Source organism: Babylonia areolata, chromosome 2 (genome assembly GCF_041734735.1).
Source record: "Babylonia areolata isolate BAREFJ2019XMU chromosome 2, ASM4173473v1, whole genome shotgun sequence".
Lineage (NCBI taxonomy): Eukaryota > Metazoa > Mollusca > Gastropoda > Neogastropoda > Buccinidae > Babylonia > Babylonia areolata.
This window is the reverse complement of record NC_134877.1, coordinates 23,808,289-23,829,328: the sequence shown is the minus strand read 5'-3', so window position 1 is coordinate 23,829,328 and position 21,040 is coordinate 23,808,289. Positions and strand designations below refer to the sequence as shown.

At 40.7% G+C, this 21,040-nt stretch overlaps 1 protein-coding gene across 3 annotated transcripts in view; it reads right to left on the bottom strand.

The window, feature by feature from the left end:
• The window catches only part of LOC143299376 (RRP12-like protein), a 49,660-nt gene extending 34,120 nt beyond the window's left edge, over positions 1-15,540 (bottom strand). For 2 of the 3 annotated variants that reach the window (XM_076612538.1, XM_076612555.1), the window contains exons 1-11: positions 15,457-15,540; positions 13,546-13,660; positions 12,834-13,024; positions 12,250-12,333; positions 11,442-11,518; positions 10,156-10,261; positions 8,635-8,751; positions 6,972-7,101; positions 5,941-6,065; positions 3,706-3,804; positions 1,335-1,426 (exon numbers count right to left, since the gene is read on the bottom strand). In XM_076612538.1, the coding sequence (XP_076468653.1) occupies positions 1,335-1,426; positions 3,706-3,804; positions 5,941-6,065; positions 6,972-7,101; positions 8,635-8,751; positions 10,156-10,261; positions 11,442-11,518; positions 12,250-12,333; positions 12,834-13,024; positions 13,546-13,654 (1,130 nt within the window). In that variant the 5' untranslated portion in view covers positions 13,655-13,660; positions 15,457-15,540. The remainder of the gene's footprint in view (positions 1-1,334; positions 1,427-3,705; positions 3,805-5,940; positions 6,066-6,971; positions 7,102-8,634; positions 8,752-10,155; positions 10,262-11,441; positions 11,519-12,249; positions 12,334-12,833; positions 13,025-13,545; positions 13,661-15,456) is intronic. The other variant, XM_076612548.1, reaches the window with a different exon arrangement.
• Between the last annotated feature and the right edge of the window lie 5,500 nt (positions 15,541-21,040).

Sequence of the window (21,040 nt, the reverse complement as noted above, 5' to 3'; positions counted from 1 at the left end):
TGCATTTGTGTGTGTGCCTGAAATCTGATTGAATGACACTGGAAACTAATGATGAGTGCCCAGTGGCAGTCATCAGTTGGCTCTACCCAGGTAGGCAGCCTGTCGTGCAAATGACCCCATGTTTGTAAAGTGCTTAGAGCTTGGTCTCCAACCAAGGATAGGCGCTATATAAGTATCCATATCAATCAATCAATCAATATCAAAATTGAAGCAGAAACAATGTATTCAGTTTGAAACACATTTACATTGTGTCACAAGCATGTATGACATTATCTTACCTGATATTTCTACATAGTATGCAGATGTACATTCATCACATGTTGGGACCAGTTTCAAATGCAACCGTGTTGTCTGTAGTGTTAAAAGGAGTGGTTGTTTTTCATGCTATTGTCATTTGTTTTCTGTTGTCTGTTTCATGAGTTTCTGCTCTACAATATGATTTTTTGCTATCATAATTGAAAAAAATAAAAATAAAAATAAAAAACATGTATTACAACTGCAATCATGTATGACAACTCCTCTCACTCTGATATATATCACAGATAAATTATTTTAAACTGAATCACATCAATACAAAAATGTATTAAGTAAGAAACTGACTTAACAGCCTTGAGGTTTTGTTCACTCTTAAAATTAACCATATCACTGCTGTAATGAATATAAACTAGAAATAACATGTGCTATCAATTAGAATTTTCACTTTGCGTGGTTCCTGTCTATAGGTAGACATGAACCCACATCCTCTGGAGACACAGTGGAATCATGTGAGAGATAAAAAAAACAAAAAACAAAAAAAACCACAATCAAATGAAGAATAATTACTATCATTATTTATTACAGTAGGACCTGGGCAGAATGGAAAAAAACCCAAAACAACAGCCATGACATTCTCTGAACACAATCAAGGTAAAACCAGACAGATAAGACGAGCACAACAGCTGAGTGGTTAAAGCGTTGGACTTTCAATCTGAGTGTCCCAGATTCAAATCTCAGTGACGGCGCCTGGTGGGTAAAGGGTGGAGATTTTTCCGATCTCCTAGGTCAACATATGTGCAGACCTGCTTGTGCCTGAACCCCCTTTCATGTGTATACACAAGCAGAAGATCAAACACTCACGTTAAAAATCCTGTGATCCATGTCAGCGTTCGGTGGGTTATGGAAACAAAAACATACCCAGCATGCACACCCCCGAAAGCCGAGTATGGCTGCCTACATGGCAGGGTAGAAACAGCCATACACATAAAAGCCAGCTCGTGTACATACGAGAGAACGTGGGAGTTGCAGTCCATGAACACAGAAGAAGAAGAAGAAGACAGGTAAATGTCATTCGTTACCTGGACAGGTTCAGGTGAGCCTGTTCCATGACAGCCAGCCAGGCTGGCATGATGCCGCTGTCATTCTCTGTAGGCTGGTGGTCGTACAATGCCTGCACACAGTCACACTGCCAGTCAATACACCGCGTCTTTGTGGCACTGCTGCTGGCAGCACTAAAGTACTCTGCAGGTGCAATAGCCGAGTGGTTAAAGCGTTGGACTTTCAATCTGAGGGCCCCAGGTTCAAATCTCGGTGACAGCGCCTGGTGGTAAAGGGTGGAGATTTTTCCCATCTCACAGGTCAACATATGTGCCGACCTGCTTAGTGCTTGAACCCCCTTCGTGTGTATACACATGCAGAAGATCAAATACACACGTTAAAGATCCTGTCATCCATGTCAGTGTTCAGTGGGGTATGGAAACAAGACATACCCAGCATGCACACCCCCGAAAACAGAGTATGGCTGCCTGCATGGCGGGGTGAATAAACAAAACTGTTATGCACATAAAATATTATATGTCTGTCTGAGTGTATATGGGTGTGTGCCTGAAATCTGATTGAATGACACAGGAAACAAATGATGAGCGCCCAGCGGCAGTCGTCAGTCGGGTCTACCCAGGTAGGCAGCCTGTTGTGTAAATGACCCCGTATTTGTAAAGCGCTTAGAGCTTGGTCTCCGTCTGAGGACAGGTGCTATATAAGTATCCATATCAATCAATCAATATATAAACTACCTCGCAAGCACCCACCACCACAAATTTCACCCTAAAGTTGGGGGTGAGCATCTACTGGGTTGTCTATCCTTTTTACAGGAGACTGTTCCCTTACTTAGGTTTCACAATACATGACTGGTTGGGCTGGGAGTGAGAAAAAAATGCCTGCTGAAACAACACTGCATCATGGAGTGATGTAATGCTCTCACTTTTTTTTTTCTTTTTCTTTTTTTTCAGTAACGCACCAACATCTTATGCAGGTGTTCTGTTCTTTATCTCCATATCCAAATCTGCACTTCTTTGTAAAGCAACACGATCACAAACAACAAACTTAATTATCAGCTGTTCATGATGATTTTTGTTTCTTTTACTTTCAAAGTGGGTGCAGGGAGTTTATTATAAGGTATCTTATCCTTTGCACAGCTTTTTAAACCAAAATGGGAAATGAGCACTTACTGAGTACTTACAAAGCAGTTTACAGTACATGTATCCAAAAAAAAATTAAAAAAATTTTAAATATTAAAAAATCTGCCACTTCTGTAACACACAGCAAACAACACATACTGATACTACTCAAGATCTGTTCACAATGCATAATACAAGACAGACAAATGGAAGAAAAAGCCAGGGGGGGTGGTGAGGTAATGTACTGAGCGCAGATTCATGGCAAATGACGTCAAGTGATGGCCTAGAAGGTAACACGTCCGCCTAGGAAGCGAGAGAATCTGAGCGCGCTGGTTCGAATCATGGCTCAGCCGCCAATATTTTCTCCCCCTCCACTAGACCTTGAGTGGTGGTCTGGATGCTAGTCATTCGGATGAGACGATAAACCTAGGTCCCGTGTGCAGCATGCACTTAGCGCACATAAAAGAACCCACAGCAACAAAAGGGTTGTTCCTGGCAAAACAAATAAAACTGCACGCAGGGAAAAAATTTTTTTTAATGGGTGGCGCTGTAGTATAGCTACGCGCTCTCCCTGGGGAGAGCAGCCCAAATTTCACACAGAGAAATCTGTTGTGATAAAAAGAAATACAAATACAAAATACAAATACATGTAGTTATTACAATGTCAGTCTCCATTTTATTCTTTAACAGATCTTGTTGGAAACTTTCAATTGTAACTACCACAATCAGAAATACTACTTTTAAGCTTTAGTCCAATCTCAGCTCTTATTGATATCATCCACCCCAGTCACCCTTCTAATCAACCAATCATTGTCTGCCACTGTGATAAACAGACAAGGTATTAAGAAGTAAAAGGCATGGATTCAAAGTCTGAATAAAGAAAACAGGCATGATGAAAAAAGAGCAAAAAGTGAATTAATCAATAAATAAACATTCCATGGCTATTTCAATCTCTGTTATCACATACTCGCAGTACTATTACACACAACATTAATTGCGAATGCACTCGCTATTTTCCACATGACTGGCGCTGAACACCCACTTGTTTCACCTGTTATTAAGACAGAGCAGCAGCAAGATGCAAATGACATGTTAAAAAATGGGTGTGTCCCTCATCTCTCTCCATTCAACAACATTCGACCGAGAAGAAAAGAAAACTGTATACCTGAAAGGATAAATAACAAAACAATACAAAAAAAACAAATAAAACAAAACTACACCCCACCCTCCCAGTCCTCAACAAAGCCCCAGAGCAGGTGTTCGAAGTACTCACATTGATGATCTGTGAATTGAGATCGGCTGGCAGTGCCTTGGCTGAGGGCCGTTTTTCAAACAAACCATGCAGTGCTGCCAGACCATTGGCCTTGATCACCTGTTCAAACAAAACCAGGACTGGTCACAGACTGTCACTCAACAGCAATTCATGAGGTAACTAAAAAGGAAATTTTTTCCTAAAAGGAGGAGTTTGTATTATACTCCATGTTTGGTGTTTACATATACTTACCATGTCAAACTGATGCAAACTAGGCCTATGGTTTGCTCTGTTTGGCCAAATTTTGCGCGGCTAACAGTGAAAAGACGCCCCTCTTAGTCTGGCCCGCTCTTAGCCAATCAAACGCCTCTAACAGCTATAAGCGCTGAATCATTCCTTTGGCCAAGGCTCTCCACGCCATCTTGTCAGGTTTTCGCTCTGTCTCATCTAACGCTTTTTTTGGCTATTAAGCGTTTTCATTTGGCCTTATTTTGTTGTATGCGGCTTGCATGTGTATTGTGCTTACATTCTGTGTACTCGTTTCGACTCGGCCCCCTCGATTTCTTCGTATTTTTCTACCTCTGAGTCGATCCTGTCTTTCCTTTCTCTGTTGGGGATCGTATTGTTCGCTGGGTGCTTACGCGCGGTACCATGCCTCGTTTGCCATCCTACGAAGGCAGGGATCATGATGCTGGCAGAGATACTCGCCAAGAGACTCTCCCAGGCCCGGAGCTCATGATTTCTCCCGATAGGGACCGCGGCGATGTGTCTGCAGACGCTGATCGCGGAGGGGACGCTCGTCCCGATAAAACGGTCATGAAGGGGACCGGGGGGAAAAAATTACGTTTATCTAATATACTTACCGTGACCCATTAGTGCAGACTCCGGCATGGAGTATGATTCCTGTCCTGTGCAAACTACTATCCACCCATGCGGAGAAAACGAAAGTAGCTACGGCTGGTAACCTCCCGGAAGTAGGTTGCTTCCCCTCTGTATACCTGACTAGCTTCCTCTTTTTCCGGCAGCTATCTTGACTCCTGATCCTGTGTTCTTCATATGGCTAAGTTTTTTCGTATTTCTGTCTGTCTATCGATTCTTTGACACTCATGTTTTGTGTCTGACGAAGATTTGTATCAGGTCACAAACTTACTTAGCTCGTTTTGCCAATCAAGCTAAAATTACGGCGCAATCACAATCATAAGAGCCCTCTACCTCGAGTTCTCTCAACAATAAGTACAGGTACAGGTACAGTATTTGGGGCAGAAATTACGCCTTGCGGCCTTTCCACGCCTTCTCCACTGCCTCCGGTCCACCCCAGACCACTACCATCTCCTACACCTCCTCCTAAAAGTATGATGTATTTACGGCAGCCAGTTGTGACCAACTTGACAATCAGAATAGCAGAGCTGGCAACTGCCTTCCCAACCATCTGGGCTAGAATTTGATTATGCTAGCAGAGAGCCGTCTTGCCCCAGTTACACCCCCAGTGTCTCAGCCTAAAGGGCTTTAAATGAAGTTTTATCTATTATGATTTCTCTTTGAGTGATATTAGATGTTTGATATGTGTGTGTGTGTGTGTGCTTTCATGCATGCATGCGTGCGTGTGCGTGTGTGTATTCCCCTTTTACTCTCACACACACACACACACACACATGTATATATATAGAGAGAGAGAGAGAGGGAGAGAGAGAGAGATATGTATGTACGTATGTATGTATATTCACACACATTATGAATTAAGTGAAATACATCACGTGCAAATTTTTCTAAATGCTGCCATTCTATAGGCTTTTGTGCAGTCTTTGTGTGCTTGCGGGCGTGAGTGTTGGGCATATTTTGTGCTTTTTTATATGATAATTCATACCTGTAATTTGAAGCATTGTGTTAGTGTACGTGGATTTGTCTTTCCCTTCCACGTGCTCATGTGCAGGTGTGTGCTGTAATACACAATTGTATATATGTATTGTTTCATGTGAGGTGCTTCGAGCCCATTATACGGGGAATTTGCGCTGTATAAGTACAATATATTATTATTATTATTATTATCATCAAGTAAGCACTGCCTACCGGTTTGTTGACATATATGTATTGTTTCATGTGAGGCGCTTCGAACCCATTAAAAAGGGACTTTGCACCATACTGGTTTGTTGATATATATGTATTGTTTCATGTGAGGCGCTTTGAGCCCATTATACGGGTAGTTCGCACCATGTAAGTACAATACGTTATCATTATTATTAAGTAAGTATTGCCTACCGGTTTGTTGATAAACATGAGCTGCAGCAGAGTCTCACAGGAAGCCTTGATCTCCTTGTGAGGGAAGGTGAACATCACATCCTGAAGCAAGTTCAGCACATGTAGACTGTCCATGTCTGTTGCGCCTGCACACAGTTACATCATCTCTTACAGGTACAGAATGCTTTATTCGTCTCTTTCAGATACAGAATGCTTTATTCATCTCAAGAAGAGAAATTCGCGCGTGGTCAACACTGCACAAACAATGCATAGTATGTACACAATGGACTCTCCCATAGGACCGACGGATGAGTAGGCAGGCAGGTTTATCTGTCGGTGTTTGTCCTCATATGGGAGAAGAGGCCGATTCTGGATGCGCAGCACTTCCCACAGGCGTTGCAAGGGAAAACGTCTCCAGAAGTATGAACACACAAAAGCAATAAAATGCTCAAATGCCAAGTTGATGTGGGACCTCACAATCATACACACCCACTGATCACAGTCATTCAATATCAGCACAAATGTATTCATAAAAGAAAAAAACTAAGTTAATATTATCATCACATACAATAATCACAGCCACACACATGCATAAATCATTATCATACAAAACTAAAACATAGACGTGTATACAAGATTAAAACCAATCTATTTAGCAGTATCTAAAATCTAATACAAAATATAAAGTACACATGAACACTAAGAAAAATCTCCACCCTTTACCCACCTGGTGCTGTTACTGAGATTCGAAACCTGGACCCTCAGATTGAAAGTCCAACGCTTTTACCACTCGATGCACCCATCACAATAGGATGATTCACTTTCCTTTAAATGAAATGGCTGCAATATGACATTGGACTTAAACCCTAACTTTAAAGAAAACAATGTGCGGCACACAGTCAGTGATCACAGACAGTGCAATCAGTCAGCACACAGTCAGCGACCACAGACACTGCTATCTACAAGTAAGAAAACTGAGCCACAGACGTCCACCACAGGCACAAAGGTCTTCAGCCACATGTTGCACAGTGACATCAGGACAAGACGCTCACCCAGTTTTCCACTCTGCTTCACGGCAGCAATGCAAAATTCCGCAGTGGTGACGGCAGCAGGGTGAAAGGTCGTTGGGTCAGGCAGGTCAGTCAGCACCACCTTCACAGCCTGCCTGGCTGCCTTCCTCACCTTGTGAACACACACTGACTTGTGAACATACATACACTGACTTATACACGGACTTGTGAACATACACTGGTTTGTGAACTTACATACATTGACTTGTGAACTTACATACACTGACTTGTGAACATACACTGACTCTTACACATCATGCTGCACCAACCCCTTATAGACAGTGAGTGATAGAGTGATAGAGTGATTGAGTGTGTGTGTGTGTGTGTGTGTGTGTGTGTGTGTGTGTGTGTTACACCTTGTGAACATACACTGGCTCTTACACATCATGCTACACCAACCCCTTATAGACAGTGAGTGATTGAGTGAGTGTGTGTGTGTGTGTGTGTGTGTGTGTGTGTGTGTGTGTGTGTGTGTGTGTGTGTGTGTGTGTGTGTGTGTGTGTGTGTGTGTGTGTGTGTGTGTGTGTGTGTGTGTGTGATTGATTGAGTGTGTGTATGTGTGTAAGTGTGTGTGTGTGTGTGTGTGTGTGTGTGTGTGTGTGTGTGTGTGTGTGTGTGTGTGTGATTGAGTGAGTGTGTGTATGTGTGTAAGTGTGTGTGTGTGTGTGTGTGTGTGTGTGTGTGTGTGTGTGTGTGTGTGTGTGTGTGCGTGTGTGTGTGTGTGTGTCTGTGTGTTAAACCTTGTGAACATACACTGGCTCTTACACATCATGCTACACCAACCCCTTATAGACAGTGAGTGAGTGATTGAGTGAGTGAGTGAGTGAGTGAGTGTGTGTGTGTGTGTGTGTGTGTGTGTGTGTGTGTGTGTTACACCTTGTGAACATACACTGGCTCTTACACATCATGCTACACCAACCCCTTATAGACAGTGAGTGAGTGAGTGAGTGAGTGACTGAGTGACTGAGTGTGTGTGTGTGCATGTGTGTGTGTGTGTGTGTGTGTGTGTGTGTGTGTGTGTGTGTGTGTGTGTGTGTGTGTGTGTTGTGTGTGTGTGGCGTGTGTGTGGCATGTGTGTGTGTGTGTGTGTTTAAGTATGACCCGAATACTGTTGCCTTCTGCTGAACAGCAGAACACTGTATTACAACAGGGCAGTGTGTTACACAGCTAGAGAGAGTGTTACAGGACAGTGTACAGGGCAGTGTTACACCAGGACAGTGTGTTACACAGCAAGAGAGTGCATTACAGGACAGTGTTACGGCAGGACAGTGTTACACAGCAACAGAGTGTGTTACAGGACACTGTTACAGCAGAACAGTGTTTTACACAGCAAGAGAGTGTTTTGCAGGACAGTGTTACAGGACAGTGTGTTACAGCAGGAGTGTTACAGGACAGTGTTACAACTGTACAGTGTGTTACACAGCAAGAGAGTGTTACTGGACAGTATTACAGCAGGATGTGTTGCAGGGCAGTGTTACGGCAGGACAGTGTGTTACAAAGCAAGAGAGTGTGTTACAGGACACTGGACTGCAGGACAGTGTTACAGCAGGAGTGTGTTACCGGAGAGTGTTACGGCAGGACAGTGTTACACCGGGACAGAGTGTTACAGCGTGAGTGTGTTACAGCAGAAAAAATCTATATTTACCCTGGGCTTCCTGCTGAGGGTAAAGTGCAGCAGTGGTTTGAACGCGTTGGTGGTGGAGCTCAGGTTCCAGGCTGCCAAATCCTGGGCTTTCAGCACAAGGGCCAGCGTCATCAGCAGCTAACAAACAGTCACTGTCCATCACTCACTGACACGTCATCACTAGCCATACATCTGTTACTGATATGTCAGCACTAGTCATACATCTGTCACTGACACGTCAATAGCCACACATCTGTTTGTGACACATCATCACTTGCCATACATCTGTCACTGACATGTCAGCACTAGGCATACATCTGTCACCGACACATCAGTACTAGCCATACATCTGTCACTGACACGTCAGCACTAGCCATACATATGTCACTGACACATCAGCACTAGCCATGCATCTGTCACTGACACATCATCACTCGCCATACATCTGTCACTGACACGTCAGCACTAGCCATACATCTGTCACTGACACAGCACTAACCATACATCTGTCACCGACACGTCAGCACTAGCCATACACCTGTCACTGACACATCAGCACTAGCCATACATCTGTCACTGACACATCATCACTAGCCATACATCTGTCACTGACATGTCAGCACAAGCCATACATGTCACTGACACATCATCACCAGTCATACATCTGTCGTTGACACACCATCACAAGCCATATATCTATCACTGACACATCAGCACTAGCCATACATCTGTCAACCATCTGATCTCTTCTCTCTCATCCCTCACATCTTCTGCATATCAACACCCACCCAAAATGTGAAAGGGGTTGTTTACAATACATCCGTCTATAATCTGTTCCTTCATATCATTTGCATATCAACAACTGTCCCACCCCAAAATGTGAAAGGGGATGTTTGTAATGCAAGATTCAACAGGCTGCTACTACAATGATATATCAGGGAAAAAAAGGATGATAAAATCAATGGACTTCATTAACATAAGACTTTCATTTTGTCCTGTCAAATTCATTGCATTTATATTGTGGCATTTTCAAATAAAATATTGTTTAAGTCCAAATCAACACATGCAAAATGCTGACAGACTGGGTGGCAGTTTAGAGTATCAAACCTTTCTGCACAGTTGTGATTGGCCTCCTTTCATCATCAAACCCCCCCCCCCCCCCCCTTTTGTTTCCGTATCGGTATGGCTAATATATATTGGCATTACTATGACTTACACAATATCAAAAGAAGGAAAGTGTACTTATGTTTGCATACAAAAATGGTAGTCCCTTGCCTTAAAACACACACACACACACAGTCAAATATTCATGCTTATGTGTGTACAATTGAAAACCTGACTGAATCAGCAAAAGACACAGGAAACAAATGATGAACACCTAAAGGCAGCAGGCAGGCAGGTAGCCTGTTGTGCAAATGACTTTGTAAAGCATTTAAGAGTTTGGTCTCTGAACAAAGACAGGCACTACATAAGTATCAATAATAATAATATCAATAATACAGAAATGGAAGACAGACAAATGTGCATTTATGCAGGACTTACAGATTTCATCAAAGATGTGTGCTCATTTGAAGCGTACTTTTTAATAGCTTCCAGCAGTCTTTTGGAAACATCTGAAAACCTCTGCTTCAATACAGCTGCTGAAACTCTGCAATAGAAAAAAAGGGCTCCCTGAATAAGAGGAAATAGCAAAATCAAAATTGCACTTAATTCACGTAGTTAAAACTGATACAAGCTTCTGGTATGTTGTTGCTCTGCTGTTAATGTGTAGATATCTCACATGTTTTCTGAATAAAGATTTGTTGAGTTATATAAACAAAAACTGCACTTTTATAAATCCATTGAAGCCAAATAATTGTTATAAAATAAAAAATAAATAAAGCACACTCACGCACGCACACACACACACAAATCCACAAAAACTAAAACAGTGCACTGATGCCATAAACAATCCAACTAAGACAATATTTATGTGAAAGAAATATGAATGAAGAGTGAAACTACATAAATGGTTCATCTGCAAACAACTCTATGATTAGTCAAACATCCATAACAAGAGATCCATAGTTTCATCAAACAGACAAAAACCATAATGTCATATCAGTATCACGATACACAATAAAGTAACAAATAGCACTGACACAACTATCTGTACCAAACACAGCTCTCAGTCTCACTCTTTGAAGTATGCATATCAGAAGTTTATCTTAATCTGATGCATAAACAGAACATTTCACGCACAAAAAAAAGATTACATGTAGTGCTTCAAATGTTCACGTTTTCTCTTCATTACAGTAAAACAATCAAATTATCAATCCTATATTTGAATGAAGTTCTTTTCTACCTTTATTACACCTGTCTTTCAAAACTACACATGTGTAGATTTCACATGCACACAAAAATACTAAATCTAAGTGGAGAAAAAAAGATTACATGTAGTGCTTCAAAGTTCACATTTTCTCTTCATTACTGTAAAACAATCAATCCTATATCTGAATGAAGTTCTTTTCTACCTTTATTACACCTGTCTTTCAAAACTACACATGTGTAGATTTCACATGCACACAAAAATACTAAATCTAAGTGGAGAAAAAAAAACACCAACAAAACAACAACAAAAAATCCAAAAAAGATTTCCCATTAAACATACCCCCAAAACCTCAAAACTTCTTTTGTTTTTTCAACCCCAAACCCTCTCCCCCAAGAGAAGTTCTACCTGAACTCCATTTCTTCATTACCCAAACACAATCACCACATGAAGCCATGCCCAAAAGAGACGCCCTGTTTCTGATCTGATTTTTCCCACATGTTTTCAAACTTGCACTCACTTTTTCACAGACATGTTCATCAACACAGCACCAGCTGTAGCAGATTCTGAGGACTCTGCCGTTTCCATGTAGGTCATCTGAAACAGTCAGCACCTCCTCATTATCAAACAGTACTAAGTGACATTCCCAAAGCTCCGCTGATTCTGAATACATCCACACTTCTCAACCAAAATTACAATGGCAATCTGAAACAAGAAAACTGTACTTCACAGGGTTTTCTTTTGTGTTTGTGTTTTTGTGTGTGGGGTTTTTTTTTTGGTTTTTTTTCTTTAATAGACCTACAGATATGCAATAACAATGGCAGAATGATCTGGACTGACGGTTATCACTACATGTAAGAGGCAGAGAACAGTGTTTGTGCAACGCATCAAAAAAAGATACCTTTCAACCCTGACAAGATATCATACATTCATTCATCTTTATGGGAAAAAAATCAAGAGAATACTGTACAATATCTTTGGTTCTTTTGATGTTGTTGGTTTTTGCGGGGGTGGTTTTTTTCAGGATTATGTAATATGATGCATCCTTGTGTGTTCTAACCTTATATTCTGGCCATAAAACAAAAGATGACATAACATTGAACATATCTAAGTACCTGCCAACATGGACCATATTGCACAAGAACTTGAAAGAAGGCGAAGACACAGGGGCAGGAACTTTAGACATACACATATGACATTAGATTAATGGGGCAGAAATTATGTCAGAACAAACTGGTACAGCTTCAAGCTAACATTTATATAAACATTACATTTCATGCACAAAAAAGGAAATTCTGGTCTACTCCACAAGTAAAACCTTCACTCACCAGAGCAGCAAAATACTCTGCATCTGTACCAGAGCCCCCATTTTCTTTTATCACTTCCGTAAGTGAAGCCAGCAATGCCAAGATCTGTGTGAGAAAAGAAAAAAAAAATAGTCTGATATACTGCAAAAGTATCAGCAGTCATTCCTTGTCACAAAATAAACTACCTCACAAAATTTATTTTGAAAAGAGACTTGCAGTGAAGTCAGCTCCAGCTGAGAGGTAGTCATCAGGTCATCATCACTCTCAGCACGCTTTTCAGAAATGAAAGTGTGGGACAGGTTATTTATTACAATTTCAGAAACAAACACACATACATGCATACATATACAGGCACATACACATGAGACAATTCAGATTAATACTGACTGCTTGTACTGTTGTAGTTGTAACATGAAAGTTTGTTTTTAACTTTTACATCCAGAATTTTCATTCATCAATCTTTCATTAGTTTAAAAAAAAATATGAACAAAGAAAGTGAATGAAGACCCCACTGTACCAAACAGAAAATCACCATCAAATTCTGCCTTTGAAATCTGCAATGTTAACACGGAGATCTAACAAATGTGACAATCTCTGATTCTGACCTCTTTGTGAAGTGCACTGCTAGAATTCCACAGTTTGTGGACACAGTTGAATGTGATGTTGGTGCAGTCAGTGAAGTTGGTGGCCCATGTACGGAATGTCTGGGCATCGAATGGTCCAGACTGTCCCACTCCCTCTTGGTCTTCTCCATCGTGTTTTTGAAGAGTTTCCACTGTCAGAGCGCTGGGTCCTGCTAACAGTTGAAATCAAACCAAACCAAACATGGAGCACAAAGCTGGTGTTCTTTAACAGGTAAATTCCCTAGAATTTGTGTTTACAACATATGATAAGTATTCACAGAGACATTTATCATTGTCATTCAATGCATCATGCAGTGCTTTTATGTTCAGTGCTACTAAATCTACCACGGCCAAATTTTAACCACTGACCTGTGTTGTCACTCACTAATAAAAAGTTACTTTAATTCTAAAAGGTTAAGGTTCAGATCAATAAGACAATGAATATACTGATTCACAATAACACATTAAACTTGTATTGATAAATTACGACACAAGATAAACGATCTCAACTTTGCAAAAACAAATCACAAACAAAAGCAATGTTTTTAAGTTAACAATAGCATTTTCACGATTCTGAATACATTATATCCTATTTTGAAGCTGAGAATTCATACCTCATGCAGAATGTAACCCGTATTATTCACTCTTTCTCTATTATATAACTGCTGTACTAATGACACATAACACCACAAACCTGACGGCTTGAAGGCCCTGTTTCCAACAGCTTCCCTGAAGCGTTTGTATTCAGGGTTTGACAAGCAACTGCCATGCTTTACCCATCGCTTTCGCTTTTGTTTTCCCATTTTTACCTGGACAGAAAATGCATAATGTGACAGAACTGTGTTGTCTTTGTTACAAACTGACAAAAATGCAAACAAAACTGTATATCACTGTTATCAGTCATGCTTTATTGCTTGTCTACCATATTCATAAAAAAAAAATTTTAAAAGGAAAGTTCATGTGGTCAACATCATTGAAAATATTATAAGTATGCTAAAAACTGCTTATTAGTTGCTTTGATATTCCTTTTAATTACATCATGCATCTTTATAAGTTTTAACTGCATCAGTACAGGGAACGCAGAAGAAGAAGGAGAAGAGCTTTATCAGTACAACTGTTTTTTCATCAAACCACAAATATTATTATGGCCCATAATAAATATACATACATGGATTCCAATAACCAGGGCTCAACATCAACAGTTGCCCAATTACCCAAGGCAAGCAGACTGTTGTGTCAGGCAAGCTAAGCCTCTCATGTCTTCTCAGTCTAAAGACCCTGTGTGTTACTCAAAAGCAAACACAAAAAAATAAATAAATTGCACATATTCATCCTATTTAATCAATGTCTCAAATCACCATGAAGTAATGAACATAATGACATGACTCCCCCCTTTCCACTGATTCCAACCCATTACCTCACCAACTGAAGCTCTCTCTTTTGCTCCAATCCATATGACAAGAATACCATCTCCCCATTCCATTCCTCCGTCCTGTTACTTGGACAGAACAGTTAAGTGATCAAAAGGCAGTCTGAAGTGAAGAGCCCCATTCCCATGCAACCACCATGGAAATATAGCAGCTGTGCGCACACCTTCCTTCTCTGGCACTATATCCTAACCTCAGTATCTTGGTATCTATGGAGTGTTGGCCTGGTGGTAACATGTCTGCCTAGGAAGCAAGAAAATCTGAGTGCACTGGCTCAGTCCCCACACTTGCCAGTATTTCCTCCCATTCCACTAGACTTTGAGTGGTGGTCTGGAAGTTATTAGTTAGTCATTCCGATGAGACGATAAACTGAGGTACAGTGTGCAGATTGCACTTAGCACACATAAAAGAACCCACTGCAACAAAATGGCAGTCCCTGCCGAAATTCCATATAAAAAAATCCACTTTGATAGGAAAACAAAATACACTTCCAAGCAGAAAAATGGAGGTTTTCTCATTGTACATGTAGCAATGCACTTTCCCTGGGGAGAGCAGCCTGAATTTCACACAAAGAAATCTCTTGTGACAAAAAACTTTAAAAAGTAATACAATACAATATAATCTCACTGCTAGGGAGCCTTTTCTTTGGCTTTGAGTGTTACTGTTAGAGTCTTGTTCTGTTTCTCACTCAGTCACTGTCTGAATCTGTAAACTGTCCACCATCTTTTCCCCTCTCCTCCTCCACTCCACACACACACAGAGAGTCTGTCTCAGTATTTCTGTATCTTAATCTCATTGTCATATCCCCCATCTCCCTAGCTTACATAAGTGGTATCTCTGTTGAACACTAAAATTTGCAAATCTCTCTCTCTCTCTCTCTCTCAGTCATACATGTAAGTATAAATTGATACAATGTGAATGTGAATGCCTTGCCCGATGCAAATAAGCTTCGAAAACCGTACAAGTACGAAATCAATTTAAGCAAGTGAATTTTCTGATGTGTTGCCCGACTGGGCAAGTAAAGTTTTTAAAAACCACGTTGTTGAACCCTGGATCGAACGATTTACCTATTTTTTAAACAGAAAAATTCTTAAACGAGTTGAAACTAATCAAGATAGGCTCAATACTAACGAAAGGTACAGGAATACATTGGAATACATAGTGACATAATGACTTACTGTCTTCGAGCACAATGTAAACACGCTTTCTACTCCTTGCCTCCTGTCACAAGTTCTTTCAACACATGTGTCGAAGTCAGTGAGGAAACGGAAGTGACGTTTACCAAGTGCATTATTACCAGAAACAAGCCAAAGTATTAATTTTGGAAAAGATCGAATCTACCGAACATTCTTGCATGCGTCTCTCTCTCTCTCTCTCTCTCTCTCTCTCCTCTCTCTCTCTCTCTGTATATATTTATATATTCATTATATATAGATATAGATAGATATAGACAGATATATAGATATAGATAGACAGATCGATAGATATACTAACACACATACATTGTACATCAGTACACACACACACACACACACACACACACACTCTGTGTGTGTGTGTGTGTGTGTGTGTGTGTGTGTGTGTGTGCACCCTCGGTAGAAACATTCCAGCACCAAATATGAACACAATTTTGTTTTTGGTTTTTGTTGTTGTTGTTTTTCTGCTGCAGTGTGTGTGTGTGTGTGTGTGTGTGTGTGTGTGTGTGTGTGTGTGTGTGTGTTGTTGTTGTTGTTGTTGTTGTTGTTGTTATCGTTGTTGTTGTTGTTGATGATGATGTTGTTGTTGTTTTCTTTTTTTTAATAATAAAATAAACATTTACAATTCTATAGTTATGTTTTGTGCATCAGTGTTTGTGCAAAGATAATTATTGTCAGTTGCCACTCTGTGTAAAGATTGATATATTTATCATGACTGAGGATGAGGATGATGGCGGTACTGTTATGGACGTTGGGGACAACGTGACAAGGCAATCTGGCATCTACGCTTCCTTTCAAATTAAATTTCATCGCAATCAAGCAGGAGAGATAGACACCTGGTGTGCTGCCGTGGGCAGGAAATGGCTATGTTACTCTGGCAGTTTGCTCTGGAACCAACTTCCACTGAATATATATCAGATACCCTCAGTGGCACAACAATTAACCGGCGCTTTGTCACAAGTTGGCATTTTGCTCTATTTGAAAACACCCATATGCAGGCACACTATAGCCATTGAACCTTTCGATATATGTTATGTACTCTGTATTATTATTATCATTCTGAAGAGGAGCAACGAGATTCCACTGTCACTGGACCTCGAATATTATCATTATTCCATGTACCATGTTACCTTCCGTACTGAGGTATTACTATGGTGTATACACATGGGTGTTTTTCATAGGTAGTCTATGGCGTTTCATTTATGATTGTGAAACCTTAGAAAAACTAATGATGTCAAAGACTCTCTCTCTCTCTCTCTCTCTCTCTCTCTCTCTCATCCATTCAAATATTGGGATACTAATCAGCTGAAAGTGATATTATTAGTTTTCCTTCAACAGGAAACAAACAGCGTGATGGAGAAATGGAAAACACATGTAGGATGATATCCAGGCTACTATAAGAATAATGCTATCAAGCGTGCACACAAATCGTGCTGTCGTGTGGCGGAATGGGTCCGGTGACAAATCACACGCAAGCTGAAGTGTTTATAGCATTGATTGGTCCAGGTAAAATACCTGATGTTTTAAGTGGAATTTCCGTGCGGAAAAGTCCCGTGACAACTCACAAGCGTGTGTAGGTATATATTGACTGAATGATGTCAGACGGGTACAATAGCCGAGCGGTAAAAGCTTTGGACCTTCAATGTGAGAGTTCCGGGTTCGAATCTCGGTAACGGGTCCTGGTAGGTATAGGGTAGAGATTTTTCCGATTTCCCAGGTCAACAGATGTGCAGACCTCGGGCTAGTGCCTGACTGACCCCCTTCGTGTGTATACGCAAGCAGAAGATGAAATACTGCACGTTAAAGATCCTGTAATCCATGTCAGCGTTTGGTGGGTTATGGAAACAAGAACATACCCAGCATACACCCCCCCGAAAACAGAGTATGGCTGCCTACATGGCGGGGTAAAAACGGTTATACACGCAAAAGCCCACTCGTTTACATACGAGTGAATGTAGGAGTTGCAGCCCACCGTGAACGAAGAAGAAGAAGAAGAAAATGATTTCAATACTTGGCGTGACTTAATTGCGGTCTTGTTGGGATAACCAAGCATACAACATCAGATCCGGTGACTCAACAGAGTACCTTCTGTAATAACCAGAGATATTCCTATCACGCGAATTTGTTTTGAATGGGGGAATGGGATAAGAAGACGGAAAACACGATACCCGGCACCATCTTGATGATACTGATATCGTGTCTAAAAGGGAGCACAGAATAACAATCTAATGAAAGCTGGAAAGCAAATTCTGAACCAAAAATGTAGGCTACATGTCCTGCGAATTACAATAATTAAATAAGAATGAAAGAGAGGCACATAGAAACGAAACGAAAAGAAGTTTGTTTGTTTTTTGAGAACAGAAAAGCACTTTTTCCCTCTTTTTTTTTCTTTTTTAAAATTTGTTTATTGAAAGCACATAACATAGTTATGAATATCGATATGCATTAATGTACAGTACACAACCATGAGTAAACAATAAAGCGGAAGAGGCGTGGGTGGTATGAAACTTGAGAAAGAACGAAAGAGAGGGAAAGGGTGAAACAATAGAAAACGAGAACGGGACGAGAACAAGAAACGGACTTTTTATAATGAAGGAAGTAGAATTAGCTACCAAAGACTAGGCTTTTATTACGTCAAACTGTCGACCACAGCAGATTTTTTTAACACACACACACACAGATATATATATATATATATATATATATATATATATATATGTGTGTGTGTGTGTGTGTGTGTGTGTGTGTGTGTTATAATTATATGTTAGAGTCATATCGACAAGACGATCGGGTTAGCAAATTCGTTTTAGATATACGAGTGCCAATTTTTTGTGCACCTTATACATGAATAATGCTCTGTTGAACCTCAGGTGTTCTTGTAATGGTGGCATTTCTGATGTTGACAATGAAGGGTATTGTAAAAATGTTTTGGCTGCTCTGTTTTAAGGGAATTTAGCTTATTGCTTTTCTTATGTTGACAATGGAGGGTATTGTAAAAATGTTTTGGCTGCTCTGTTTTAAGGGAATTTAGCTTATTGCTTTTCTTATGCTGACAATGGAGGGTATGGTAGAATTATGTTGGAGCAAATTTTAAATGAATTTAGCTTCTTGCTTTTCTGATGTGGACAATGAAGGGTATGGTGAAATCATTTGGCTGCTCCATTTGAAGGGAATTCAGTTTCTTATGGTGAATTTTCGCAGCACAGATGTGTACTTAATGTGAGAAAGACAGTGAGCTTGAAAGAACATGTTTCGAGTTTCGGTGTTTATATAAAATTATACCTAAACTTCAAGCACAAGAAAAGACTGCCAGAGAGAGAGAGAGAGAGAGAGAGAGAGAGAGAGAGAGAGATTGCATTGTGATGTTTATTGGAAACTTCAAGCACAAGAAAAGACTGCCAGAGAGAGAGAGAGAGATTGCATTGTGATGTTTATTGGAAAAATGACGCGGTTTGTTAGAAGAACATAGTACATATCATCATCAGTTTAGAAATGAAAAAAAAAGCAGACAGTATGACATGAGACAGCATATTCCCCATGGATGTTGTATCAATAACAAATAACAATTTACTAGAAATTGTCACATCGTGTCATTACGACCTGGTTGAAGTTTCGTTCAAGCGGTTCGCCAGTTCTTCCTCGCTGTCTGCCAGCCTATCAATATCATCAGCAAATTGGAGATTTGTGATTGTACGTCCTCCAATGTTGATATCGCCAAAGCGTTCTTCCACGGTCTCAGTCATTATGGTACACATTCCTGGAAGATGTTGAAGAGTGTAGGAGACAGAAAAGAGACAGCTTTGACGGACCTCAGCTGACATGTGGAAGCAGTCGCCGACAGTCAGTTCTTTGAACGAGGACTGCACTGTTGGCTTTTAAGAACAGCTGTTGGGTGGTTTTGACCAGCTTTTGGCCTCTCCTGTAGTTCTTCAAGGTCATTGGAAACACACGCACGTCTGTCTTCATGTTGCAAAATAAGCGTCCATTGATGTAATGTGTGTTTGTGAGAGTATGTTCCAGCTGATCAGTTGATAAAAAAAAAAAAAATTAAATTAAAAAAATTAAAAAAAAGAAAAGTAAAATGAGATGGTATGGCCACATGACGATCTGATGGCTTCTTCAAGACCATTCTTCAGGGAACAGTGCAGGTTAAACGAAATGAGACAATCAGCGAAAGAAGTGGGCAGACAACCTCACTAAGTGGGCAGAGAGGAACTTTGCCGAAACTCATGCCGTACCTATCCCATGACCACCAGAAATAGTGGATGCGTTCAGCACTGCAGCGTACCCAGCTGGTTTCCGGGGACCAGTGACATCATCACGACTAGAAACTGGTTAAAGCAAAGACACCATTTCCCCATGCATGGGCTCCCCGACGCCGCTGACGGACACGAAACTCCTGCATAATGCAGTGACTGACGCACCGCGGTTTGCAACGTGTGGTGACAAAGATCAATCAATATGTAAATCTCCCTGAGCCGCGAGAAAACCGTGACTGCTTCAGAGGCTGGCGATCAGCTAAGTATAGCACAGGGAATACCAGTTGTATTATCTTCTTAATTGCACGTTTCAGATTGTCAGCAAAGGTACAAACCACCGACAGTCCTCATTGCCTTTCTGTTTTGTTTTCGTTTTTGTTGTTCTTGTTGATGATGATGTTTTTGGCAAACACTGTATTTATTCTGGCAACCACTTCAGGTCTGCTACAGAGTCTGACGATGACAATGAGCTTTTAAAAACTAAAATAAAAACAGAGAATACCAGCGTGTTTCAGCCCCGCCACCTAAAGTACTGAGTACTGCTAAGATACCGCCGCAATGACGCATACAGTGTATCTATTCTGACCGCCACATCTAATCATGCAGGTAATGGCGAATGGGGCATTTCGAGTAGAAAATCTGTCACGGGTTTTCAGACCAGATCAATAAACAAATCTGTCATTAACTTCAGTAACCATGAATACATGCCATAAACTAACATTGACAATGCCAAATAAATGTTCAAACTGTTCTTCCAATACTGAAACAGATCAAATCATGGTGGGGATCGGTAAAGTCAGTCGGGGATAGGGAAGAATTCGGGGGACTTATCATGTATTAAACACTTTATTATGAAGAACAAAACACTTTGCATATATCATTAAATTAAGTTCTTCTGTTAAGATAATGACTGACATCATAAAATTAATGGTATCATTACTGACATTATTGCGGCGTTCTCTCCATCAAGGCGCTATTATTGACATTATTGCGGCGTTCCCTCCATCAATCTTTTTTTTTTTTTTTTAAGTTATCCCATAGTATCCCCCCAAGCGTCCCCCACCGCCCCCCTCCCCCTCAAAAAAAAAAGAAAAGAAAAAAAGAGGAAGTAAATTTGCATAGCTTATTGCAAGACAAGATTACTGTCCGTCATTATGAAATGCCGGCTTCTCACATCATTCACATAGGAATTAACCCCTTTATGAGCGCCCATCCACCCCACACCCCCTCCCATACACTTCTTTTCCAGACCTCAGGTGCTGCCTTGCTGTCAGAAATCGCCCTGGTTCTAAACTGGGTATGGCTGT